We start from the raw sequence: 12,498 nt of genomic DNA, 5'->3' as shown, positions 1-12,498 counted from the left end.
TTTTCGGTCACATTTATTTTTAAATATTTCTAACGAAGTTACAGCAGGTTGAATAACGGTACCTCCTGCTACCTGCGCTGAGTGTACAAAACTTTAAATCGATTTTCCCAAGTATGTAATTTTTAAAGGCGGTGACCAGCCTACAGAAAAAACTACTGCATCGATCGTTTTGAAATTTTGTACAAATATTCTACATATATATAGCTCTCGAATGACGTCGAGTTTTTCCAAAAAATTTAATTTCTAAGAATTTTACAATAACAAATAGGACGATTTTTTCGTCCAAAATCGTCATTTTGGCTTGAAAATGGTACCAAAAATTGAAAAATTAAAAAAAAAAACTCGACGTCAATTGAAAGATAAACTAATAAACTAAAGAAAGCATTTTAGCTTTTTGGTTTCAGATGATCCAGTGATGCTGTAGGCTGGTCACCGCACAACAACTTTTTTCCGAAGTGCCTGCAGAGATCGACGATAAATCCGTTATTCCTCGCTAATTTTCGATAAACCTTTTTTTTAGAATCCTTCAATTGTTGTACTTTCATATAATAATAAGTAAAATAAACCTGCAGCAATCTTTTCTTTTGCCTTGACGAAAAAACGTCTTTTTTCGACGAAAGCAACCTCAACCCCCTCCCCCCTTAAAACGGACGCAGAAAACCTATTCTACGAAAGACATAGCAATTGATTCAAGGGAAAGAGTGAAATTTTAGAGCTTTTTTCAAAGAGTTTAGTGAAACGTTCAGCCAAAAAAGTAATCACATATTCATAGAAAAAATGTCGGAAATTAAAAAAAAAAAAACAATTTTTTTTAACTTAATACAAAAAATATTGATAATATATGTACATATCGTCACCTAAATTACTAAATAACGTAACATAACTTTTCATAAGTTTCTAAGTGTTGGAAAAACAATATAATAGAAACCAATCATATTGAAACAAAATTTATGTTTTGATTATAAAATGGTTATATATTGGGTAGCGAAAGCTTAAAAGATTATGATACATACATAAGTAAGTAATAAAAAACTCAATTTCGAATTTTTTGCTGATACGGTGTTTTGCATTTTTAATCACGATATGTACCTAGGTGTAAATATACATATTTATAATGTATAAGTATGTACATATACGGATATTAGACCTCGTTTACATGTTTGTATTTACCTTCATTAGCTTCTCCTTGGCAATTAAGATTTCACTATTTTCTTATTTATTTTGTATACACTAAAGTAGGGCTTTAATAATTTTATATTTATTTATTTTTGTATATATGTATATACATTGATATATACACACAAATATTTTATATATGGTATGCAGCGCTGTAAGTATAAACACTTGCAATTGTCACACTTTCATTGTGATTTATGGGTGCACTGAGTTTATCGATTAATTGTAATTAACTCTGATGATCCTGCATTTAAAATTTATGCGTGAATATGCATTTTCCATTTATTATTCATCTTTATATTCGATATATACTAAATAAATTAATCAACTACATTGCTTTCTTTCAAGAATTCTTCTGGCTTTAAAGTGGTCGATTTTTTATGTAAGCTCACTAGAATTTCATATATGTATATGTATATTTTTTACAAACTGGTATTTACAGTTTATTTTGTGCCGTTTTCACTATGCATTTTCACTTTCAAAAATTTTCATTTCAAACTGTATTTTCCCAACTTTTCCATATTTCGAATTCTCGTTTGCACTTTCTCTACAATATATACTTTAAACTGTCTTATGAAAAAATACTTAATATTTTCAACAAAATTCGACTACACAATAAACACAAGCGTAACTAACGTTTAACGTTGCCAACGTTAAAGGTTCTAAGGCTAACCACGAATAGCCGACGTTTACCAGCGCTAGCGAAGTCGACCCCTTTCAAAATAACAAACGAAATAAAAAGCAAAAACGCCTGCCAACCAAGCAGCACACAACAATAAATTGCCGAAAATAACGAAATATAACGGGCGTACAACTTTAAGGAAGTCACCAAGCAGCCAGCCTGCGAACTAGCCCGTGTCAAAGCGAAGTGCTAGCCACTTTTTGCAGCTGTTCCAGGCTTACCTTGCGTTACAGCCAAATTAATTGAACACAAAAACAACACTGCTTGCGGCTTAACTAATCATGTAAGTACGAAGTGACTGACCGAATGCATACGAAAGTGAACGCGAAGTCTAGGACAATACACGAGACCGTCGTCAAAGGTGAATGGCAAATGCGTAGAGGTGGTGGACGTCTCGAAGGTGTTAGACGTACAAACCTTCGGGGACCGACCGGCAAAACACGTCTGTCAGATGATTATGTCGTCGTTGGTCGGCATAACGAGTTGCATATGCCCAGCAACGCCGAAGCCTAGGTCGTCTTGACAACGTCGTACCAAAACAATGCACAAAATACAAATTGTTGTAAGTTAGAATAAATAGAATAAAGCATTTGCGGTTAAAGTAATGCACATAAGTAGTAATTAGTATGCAGTTTGAATCATGTAAGGGTCTGACGTTCGTTTAAACTCACCGAAGTTTCGTTAGTGTAAAGTGACAAGGTAGTGAGACTGCAACCCTTGTAAATGAGTGTCAATTATTATATTCAACTACAGCTTAATATTTTTCCGCAATAGTAATCTTCAGTTCCCGTTCCCAACCGTTTTCAAACAAAAGCGAAAAAACTAAAGCATGTCCGAAACTAATAAACTTGATAATCTGAAATCTTTGGATGAAATTATATATCCCGAAATCGAACCTGGCATCATCAGTAAGCAAATGATTGACAAAGCTTACCTGGAGGATGGTAAGCAAGGAGAAGCTGCACGTCTACATCAAATGGAGCCGGTAGTGTATGAACGTATCTTTGTGCTCAGGCTGGAGTTTAAAAGTAAGTTGTATTCGAGAATGCTAAGCATATCGAAAGCTATACTCAGTTGAAAATCGAGCTTAGAATCACATTACTTTTACTAGGACTGAAGCTATACCCCTCTTTGTGACTTTGTGGCGAGAAGTGTTCAGATTGAAGCTACTTAAACATATGTAAATTATATCTTGCCAGGCGATCTAACTCTTCTTTCTTTCAGAAAGATAGAGTCTAGTCAAATTCTTCTTAGACTTTATTTATTATTGAATTTTATTTGAGCGATTTTAAAGTCAAATATTATAGATTTTTGTATTGGAATGGAAATCTTTGAAGACTTTCGTTGCAATTTCGTCGGTTCCAAATGGAAGTCGCCGAGCGCAAACTAACTGGAGAACGACTTATGTTAGATATATACAAGTAGGTGAATACATTGGAACATATTCCGATTGATTTATTCCGCACTTCACTCAATTATATTCAATTATTATTTCATCCATTCAGTTGGATTGCCTCAAGAGAGCCTAACAATGAACTTAGGATAATAGAGATGAATTTTCTGAAACACTGAATTTTTTCTACTTGCATTCTCCGCATATTCAAAAACTGGACGCTTTAGTGCAAAGTCGCAAGACTGACAATATTATGTTAGTGACATCTCTTAAGTGGTCTCAATTTGGCTTTGGGGAGACTGATGACCTGACTTAATCTTTTCAAGTTGCGTCTCCAAAATAATAAATGCGATTGACGAATTCCATACTTGTAGCCAATATTGACTACTTTTTAGGTTTGCGTCCTTCCTCAATTTTCTTGTGTGAGCTCCTTAAAAAATTAGTTCCAGTATGGTAACCTTGACCCCATTATTTATTGACAAAGTCAGAAGGAAGCTACTTTAATGAAGCTCGATTAATTTAGAAAAAGTCAAATGTATTTTTTTTTTACATTTTCAGATATTCTACGCATAGATCACTTGTGGATCATGCCAAATTTAACGAAGCTTTCGTTAAATTGTAATAAAATCGAAGTTATTGAACACATCGATATGTTGATTGCACTGAAAGAACTCGATTTGAGCTTCAACTATATCGAACGTATTGAAAATATTGAAAAACTCGTTAATCTCGAAGTGCTCTCACTTTTCAATAATCACATCACGCATATACAAAATTTAGATACTTTGGAGAAGCTGGTGATACTGAGTTTGGGCAACAATAAAATCAAAACAACCGTGGGGGTAATGAGAGAATGCATTTGATATACACTACCAAAAAACTATTTACTAAATACATATGTATTTTGATTGCGAAGATTGAAAGATTTCGATTTCTGAAAGACCTGCGCGTGCTCAATCTGGAAGGTAATCCCATAGCAAAAGAAGCCAACTTTCAAATGGATCTTTATGTAGCAGCTGTGCTACCAGGAGTTAAATATTACGAATATAAAACGATTTCCGAAGAGATGCGACACAAAGGTCGGGAACGATATTAGTAAGTATAGTAGTAGAAAGAAAAAACGTTAACTGCGGTTGCATCGAAGCAAGAATACCCTTCACAAATACTAAAGATTCCTTAGAGTAGCTTGATTTTGATCGTTCAGTTCGTTTTCCGCTATATGCTATGGTGCTCTGATTTGAAAAATTTCTTCGGAAATTTCACCGTTGCCTTGTCCAACAATACATTCCAAATTTCGTGAAGATATCTCGCCAAAAACAAAATAAAGATATAAGAGCTTGAGGGACTTATATAAAAACGGGCGGGCATGGCTAAATTGATTCAGATCTTCACACTGGTCATTTATACTCGTTACTATATATACTTTAAATTGTCTCCGACGTTTTTTCTGAGTTTAACAAACTTCGGGTCAAACTTAATATACTCTAATTAGTGTATAAAAAGCAATAAGGGATTCAAATGTAGGAAGCCGATTAGAAGTTACCATTTGACGAAAATTTCCTATACCGAGTTTCGAATGACAATTTAAAATAACTATTAGATTGACATTGATTTTCTTTAGTTAAAAGTCTCAGTTGTTGTAGCGGCAGTAAACATTCCTGAAGTAATTTCGAGGAATGGTGCCGAGTTGACAGGCTTTGGCCGAGTAAAGTTCCTATTCCGTTCCGGTTACTTAGATCCGACTGTGATTGTAACCGTCTTACAATAAATTTACCATGGGACTACCGATACATGAATGTGGGTAGAACTAGGTACTACATTTGTATTTCTGCCATACAACAATAAAATCGACCATTTGATATTGCTTTTTCCATTTCTAGTCGAGAACTGCGCGAAATTGAAGCTAATGAGGAGAAGGAAATAATAGCCCGCGCCGCTAAGGCCAAAGAAGAATACGATGAAAAGCGTTTGGCTTCCAGTTTTGTAGAATATCTCAACGAACACCAATTGTACGAATCCTTGTGGAAAGGTGATGAAGACGGTTATGCACTGCTCAAAATCGGCCAGCCTGCCACTGACTTAGCCGAGGAGTATGACAACGACATCTACGATGTAACGCAAGAGATTTATAAGTATGGCTTGGAACGCTACGAAGAACGTGAATTAGAAATTAATGAGTTCAAAGAGAATTTGGAAGAAGGGCAACTACAGATACAACAAATGGGTCAGGATGTAATCGAAGACTTTCTACGTCATAAGGAACGTATTTTTGAGCGAGCAACAGCAGTACTAAAAGCGTTGGAACTGCGTACACTACACGGTGAGGATGAAGAGTCACCCGAAAGCTTAGAACTGATCGACCAATTTGATAAAATTACAATGCAGTTTGATGATATTATCAATGAAGTATGGCAACAGCTCATGAGTCAGGAACTGCATTTGCACGAGAGCATAGAGGTGAGTATTAATTGAAAGTCTCCAATCCAGTTTTCTTGCTTTATATATGTATGTATGTAAAACCGAAATCTGCTTTTTTCCATATTAGGAGTCCACCGTTAATTTTCAACGACGCATACAAGAGATGATGGCTAAATTTGTGGAGCAAGTGCAAACATATTTCGGACAATTGCGTGACATTGCTATACACTTCTCGGAGAATATGACCGAAGTGGCCACACATTACATCAACACCAAGTTGGCACTGCAAGATTTCGAAGATGTACCGCCAGAACTGCTACATTGCATGGAGGATCGTGAAGCCATACTAAATTTGATCGCCGGTATGAAAGATGCACACATACAGCGCATTGATGAGCGCGAAGATCGTTTGATGGTACGAAGCAGAGATTTCATAGAAAATATGATCGATGAATTAAACAAGTAAGTAACACGCGTAGTAAGTATGTAGTATTTATAGTAAACTGCAACAACGTTGGTTATATTGTCATTAATATACTGTTTATTTGTATTATTTTGCAGTGACGAGTTGGAGCGCAACAGAGCTAAAATTCTTGAAATCAATTCCTTTCTCGAATTAATGTCGGATTCCTTGGCATCACTACACACTGAAATTCGCGAGGCAATAATGAATGAGGAAGGGTAAAATTAAAAAAAAAAACATATATTTTATCATTATTCACTTAAAAAACAAAACATTTATAAAAAAGTAATCGAAATAGGTATACATGAAAGTATCAACACTTTCAAAATAAATGAGACTAAATATGTATGTATAATAAATTTACATATGTTTGTATATGGAGGGCTCTATGCACTTATTTATAATAAAAAAAGTATATATAGCTAGGTTAAATCAACTGAAGCACGAACTTATTATTTTGATTTCTTTCGCGGAAGTTCTCCAAATACGCACCCATCGCCGCTTGCGTGCTCGGATTAGTTATAGCAGCTATGAATGCTGCTTTGCAAATCTTGCTCGCGGTTTTTGTTCGAGCTCTTGCAGGTCCCTAATGCTGAAATTGTTGCTTAGTTAAGGCACGTGCGTATGGATTGAATTTTTTGAATAAACCAATAAACTCTTCACATTTTGCGATCGCTTCCTCCTTGGTATTCACAACGTCATCAACGAGACCACCTGTTGCGCCTCAGCGGTAGTGAACATTTTACCTTGAGTCAGCGCTAATTCGGCCACTCGCCGTGGCAGTACATTAAGATATGAGTTCATGAACCAACTGGGCGCTACAATGCCTATGAGGGTTTCATTCAAACCTATCGTAAATTTGGGTAACATGACACGATATTCGCAAGATGTGGCTAGTAAACAGCCGCCTGCCGGTGAATGACCCTGTTGATAAATATGTATGCAATTAGATTTACTGCCATAATACACAAATATTTTGTTATGGTAAATTTAATTATACTGAAATGAACAATTTATAAAAATTTGTACTTTGACCCCACGCAAAGAAACTTGTATAACTCATTAATAGCAGCAGCAGTTGGTATTTTCGAGCCATATAGTGTCATCCAAGTGCTTTGCAGCGCGGTCCAGAAACTCTTTAACCGTTCTTCCTTCGGTTGATACATCTCCAAAAAGTCCAGGCCGGCAGAAAATACTGAATTTGAGGACTAAATGAAAAAACATATTTTTATATACATATCTATAGTCAGCTAATATAACACAATTGTTACCGATGTGAGTATAAGCCCCTTGCACTTGTTGCTTTCAGCATCTTTAATTGAGTTGCGTATATCAGTTAGCAGCTCAAGATTTAAACTATTCACTGGTGGTCGGTTCAAGGTAAGCACAGCAATACCAGTTTTATCATTTACTTCAAGTTTGGTCAACTCAGTTGAAGATATTGACCGTACTACTGACCTGCAGTTTTTTGGAATCAACGTGGAAGCGCTAAAACGGGCAGAACGGATTATATTCATGTTATTGATTATTGTTATTTAGCGATCTCTCTAATTTGAGCCGATTCCAACAAGTAAATTCAAATTTGAGAAGTGCATTTTATGATTATCCGATAATTATTGTTTTACTTTAGATCGATTGTTTGAATAGATATGCGTTATCGACGTTATGACATACATGAGTATATCAAAAATTACAATTTTATAAACAAAATGTGTTGAAAAAAAATACAAACTAACTACCAAAAATTTTGTTTTTGGTTCTAGAACCCCTATGTAATTAAACACCTGATGTGAAAATATGTTCAAGAGCTTGACAAAGCGTATATGGATAATAATTTTTAATATGGCTGTTTAGGAATTGCATTTTGTTTGACGAAAAAATCTATACTTAGTAATAAAAAGATTTTTACTACCTTTACTTCATAAATATTACATTTAATTCTCTCGAACATTTTCCACTGCATATATTAGCCAAATATATACCTTATTTATAACCCAATTGCTACACCGTGCCTGAATTCTCACTCATAGGTGTCGCCTCACCAACGAAGTGTCAACATTTCGTTGACAGTTTAACACGTCACGGAGTTTATTCGTGCCACCGCCACTTCGTTCATTTCATTGCTTTCACTTCTTCCAATTGGCTATAGTTGGTTATTTGCTTCGAAAGTTTTGTGTACGTGTTTTCAATTTAATAACAACTGTGTTGTCAGTAAAATAAAATGGGATCAGGAAAGCAACAAAAAGTGCAATCTTCTGGCTTCACCAAGGAAGAGGAACTGCTATTGCAGGATTTCAGCCGTAATGTGAGCACCAAATCATCTGCGCTATTCTACAGCAATGCCTTCATCGTATCGGCGATACCAATTTGTAAGTATGGTGACACGTAGCCGGTTGCTAGCGAAGGCAACTAGATTCGAATAGCCGCTTACACTAATATTGTGTTTATATATTATTTAGGGCTCTTTTGGCGTGTGCATAATATGGATCTGCTGTCAAGTGCGGTTTTCTTCGTGTTATTGACTGGCGCCAGCACCTACCTTATGGCTATGGCATATCGCAATATTAAATTCCAGATTAAACACAAAATCGCTGTACGCCGCGAAGATGCCGTAACTCGCGAGATTAACCGTCAAATTGGTGATGACAAGAAAATCACACGTAAAGAGAAGGATGAGCGCATTTTGTGGAAGAAGAACGAAGTCGCTGATTATGAAGCTACCACTTTCTCGATCTTTTATAACAATGCTCTTTTCTTGGCCATTATCATTTTCATTAGCTTTTTCTTATTAAAAAACTCATCACCTTTGGTAAATTATATTTTCTCCATTGGTCTGGCCAGCGGTGCTTTGGCGTTATTCTCTACTAGCACTCAAACAAATTAATATGCCACAGTTGGATCCCAGTTATGTTATTAACGCGGTACACAGAGATGAGATTTACCATTTCATTATTTTTTTATGAAACACAAATAATTTGTAACAAAATAACACAAATGTGTGAACGAGAGCAACTGGAAGTATTTTCACTTTCAACTTAAGCCAGAAATAATAAGCATGAAAAAATTTCATAATAATTAAGAAAACAAAAAACGAATAAAATACGCGTTTAGTATAAATTCCATTATAAATAATTTGTTGTTTTATTTTTATCATTACGTTTATGTTTACAAAAAGAAATTGCGTAGGCTGCTAGATCCAAAATAACGCGGAAACACAAAACCAATAATAATAGATTTCATTATTAATCTCCAATGAAAAATAATTTTAACTGTCTTGAAATACTATCCGCTGCATACATTTTCAAACATTTCTGCCATGGGTGTTGTGTATTTGTTGTTTGTGCATGATCATCCCTTGCTGAACCAATACTTCTTGAGTATTTCTCTATATCATCGGGCCAAATTTCGTTCTGTTCATATGAGACATCTTCTATTGGCAATGGTGTTGTAATATTTTCAACGGCAAAATCGTATATTGGTATGCTTTGTAGATAAGTTACACCGAAATCAATAACCTCACCCAGTAGAATAAATGGGTATTCATAAAAGCTACGATCAGGGTAAGCAGTTGTAATGTATTTTCCAAAACATTTGCCCAGCAACACTTCCGGTATATAGTGGTTGTATAAGCGAAATATCTCCGCAAGACTATTACGGAGCAGTGAAAACCAATGCTTAGCAAATCGAATGACATCCTGCAGCAGTTGGGCGACGGTTTTTCTGTGATGTTGAGTAATTGGTAAATATTTCAAAATTTATTTTTTATATAGTAGTACATATGTATGTATGGGTGACGATGTGCTTTTTACTTACAAATGCTGCAGTTGTTGCTCATGATCACCAGATATGCGACGTTGGAAGGCAACTGAGATTTCCTTAATGCCTACAAGCATATGACGTAGCCCAAGCAGTAGAGTGAGCCGTGTGTTCTCCACAAATGTGCTACGTTAAGAAATTATTTAAAATTAGTTATATACATAAGTATTTAATTGTGTACCGAAAGCTAGTTTATTAAACAACAAAATTTACTATTTTTTAGTTTTTTTTTTGTATGTAATACACTGTATATTTTATTATACACTTTCATCCATAATATTTTTTAACTTTTTGATAAATTTAACTTCATATCGTTTCCTACTCACGCATTATTTGTGTTCGCCGTCAAGGATCTACTGCCTTCCTTATTTACAACGGGTAAAAATTGCACCAATGAATCGGCTATGATTTCTATATGTTCGAAAAACCACTGTGCATCATTACGTAGTGCTTTATAATCTTCAGTTATGCTGCAAAGTTCAAAATTAGGTGTTTTCCATCACGCGGCGCAAAAGATCAAAACAAAATATTTATTTATTTACCTTAAGCTGACATTTTGCTTCAGATTTGACATATTTGGTGCTGTTGAGATTATTTTAAATTCAACTATTGATATTATAGAAAATAAAAACACTAGTTTACGCACTGCCATAGTATTTCAGACGATCTTGCTTGACATACAATTCAAAATTGAATTGAGTATTCAAATGCGTTGAAATTTTTTACCTGTGCAGAGGAATATAAGTACATAAATGCAAAACACTAGATGTCCTTTACCTGTCTGCAAATACCTGTGCATTTAATGGTTGGTAAAGACGCTAAGCAGATATATGTGATTGTACATGTATGCACATAGTATGTACATATGTATAAAGTTAAGTTAGAACGTACTACATTTTTGTAGACTAAAACATTCTCGCCAGACATATACATATGTAAGAATGATAATATGGAATACGTGAATGAAAAGTTTAAGTTTTATGAATTTTTGCTTGAGTCGTTTCCGAGAATAATAATATGATGAATATATTTTATTGTTATTGTAAAAAAACTTATATAATAACGAATACCACGTTAATTCTTTATTTTTATTGAATTAAATTCCACCGAAGACAGATGTCTAGCGATCCCATGACACAAGGACGTAAACTGTTCTAGTTGTTGTAACGAGTACCGAAGCGATGTTTAAGGGAAAAAGCAAATCGTTTAGCGATAGGCCTAGAAGCCGGACTGCTTCGACGGGGTCGGAGCAAAGTCAAAGGCGTGTCAAGTGAATGGGTTTGCAAAGAGGTGGTTAGTGTCACACGAGACGATATTTAATATGGATAAGTAGGAGTTTAACCTGCTAAGATCACTTTGGTTTCACACAACTATTCGAGCTCATGGACATGGATGATGTTTAAACTTCATGAAGGCCATTCATTGGGAGGGAGTCAATGAAAGTATTAATAGCTCACCTGCGAATGCCGTCCAGCAAACTTTTGATGTTTGCCGCATGCGAAACTGCGCCGACGTATTGTTCTCTTAATGTACTTCGGAGACGGTGATTCCAGGTGATTAATGCAAGAATAATATCTGCGTAAATATCCCACCAGAAACTGTTTGAAGTGGAGAACTTTATGTTTCTTACTTGAAAGCATGCGGACCTCAATATGACGGTGTTTGACGGAGATCTCAAGAGACATCAAGAGAATTGGAGTGCTCTGACAAGTCTGTACTTTCTTCAGCTGCATCTAGGCGAGGATATTGTTTGACCAATGTTTGTTCGCCTTTGCTTAGATGCGGCCGCCTAGCGACTTGAGGATCTTATTGCGGGTCTGTATACAAGGAGTGGAGACTATTAACATAACTCATAATAACTTATGGGGTTGTTTACTGTATTTCCTCGTCCAGTTGATAAACATGTTCACTATGGAAAACGAACAGGGGCGAGTTTTAGGCTTCTTGCAGTGAAGAAACAAGAAGCATCGAGGAGATAAGCGTTCACTTCCGAGCACATGTAATCGTTTCCAGCCCCCGACGTAAATATTGCGCAATCGTAGGAGATAATTGGTATTTCCATTGAAGAAAGAGACAAAAATCTGTGGAACTCCTTATATAATTATTTTTAGTTTAGAAATTTTAATTCGTTATAGTACGGGTGATTGACGTCTGTTTAGATAAGTTTTGATCTCTCTTTAGCCCTAGAGGAAGCGTGGACTGTGCGATGTCTTTTAGTAGCGTTGTAAGATTGACAGTTCAGAAGCCTTTTAACAAGTCCAACGCTACGCGGATGGTCCTCTCGTAGAGTGATTTTTTTTTATTAAGAACGTTAGTTGTTTGAGAGTTGAAGATTAGCTGGGACCCTATGGTGTTTGAAGGTTGGACGTAACAAGGCCTCAAGTTTCTTAACACTGGCGAAAGGAGAGTTATCCGGTTTCCCAAGTTTAAGTCTAATTACTTATCGGACCGTTCTCGTACATTTAGCTTCAAATAATCAACCCATTCCAGTATACTACAGACAGACACTTGATTTTATTCACAAAGAATTCATCAACATCAAAATAACCG

The 12,498-nt window shown here is 35.6% G+C and overlaps 3 protein-coding genes and 1 pseudogene across 3 annotated transcripts; 2 read left to right on the top strand and 2 right to left on the bottom strand.

Annotated features, from left to right (window-relative positions):
* The first annotated feature begins 2,687 nt into the window (after positions 1 to 2,687).
* On the top strand, positions 2,688 to 6,363 carry LOC120769343 (dynein regulatory complex subunit 3-like). Its single transcript, XM_040096303.1, has 6 exons — positions 2,688 to 2,886; positions 3,810 to 4,093; positions 4,168 to 4,346; positions 5,132 to 5,708; positions 5,797 to 6,131; positions 6,231 to 6,363. Exons 1-6 carry the CDS (start codon positions 2,688 to 2,690, stop codon positions 6,352 to 6,354), a joined length of 1,698 nt encoding a protein of 565 aa, XP_039952237.1. The 3' UTR covers positions 6,355 to 6,363.
* A 196-nt stretch (positions 6,364 to 6,559) lies between these two features.
* LOC120768790 lies at positions 6,560 to 7,724 on the bottom strand (annotated as a pseudogene).
* Positions 7,725 to 8,247: 523 nt separating this feature from the next.
* On the top strand, positions 8,248 to 9,226 carry LOC120769291 (translocon-associated protein subunit gamma-like). The gene is made up of 2 exons (XM_040096218.1): positions 8,248 to 8,501; positions 8,592 to 9,226. Exons 1-2 carry the CDS (start codon positions 8,354 to 8,356, stop codon positions 9,014 to 9,016), a joined length of 573 nt encoding a protein of 190 aa, XP_039952152.1. The 5' UTR covers positions 8,248 to 8,353; the 3' UTR covers positions 9,017 to 9,226.
* A 55-nt stretch (positions 9,227 to 9,281) lies between these two features.
* Positions 9,282 to 10,929, bottom strand: LOC120769290. Its single transcript, XM_040096217.1, has 5 exons — positions 10,675 to 10,929; positions 10,491 to 10,554; positions 10,275 to 10,418; positions 9,946 to 10,074; positions 9,282 to 9,852 (listed from the first exon to the last, which is right to left on the bottom strand). The coding sequence occupies exons 1-5, from the start codon at positions 10,745 to 10,747 to the stop codon at positions 9,375 to 9,377; spliced, it is 888 nt and encodes a 295-aa protein (XP_039952151.1). The 5' UTR covers positions 10,748 to 10,929; the 3' UTR covers positions 9,282 to 9,374.
* Positions 10,930 to 12,498: the final 1,569 nt, after the last annotated feature.

The sequence above is a fragment of the Bactrocera tryoni genome, chromosome 2 (assembly GCF_016617805.1).
Source record: "Bactrocera tryoni isolate S06 chromosome 2, CSIRO_BtryS06_freeze2, whole genome shotgun sequence".
In the NCBI taxonomy this organism is placed as follows: Eukaryota; Metazoa; Arthropoda; class Insecta; order Diptera; family Tephritidae; genus Bactrocera; species Bactrocera tryoni.
This window is presented reverse-complemented; position numbering and strand designations above follow the sequence as displayed.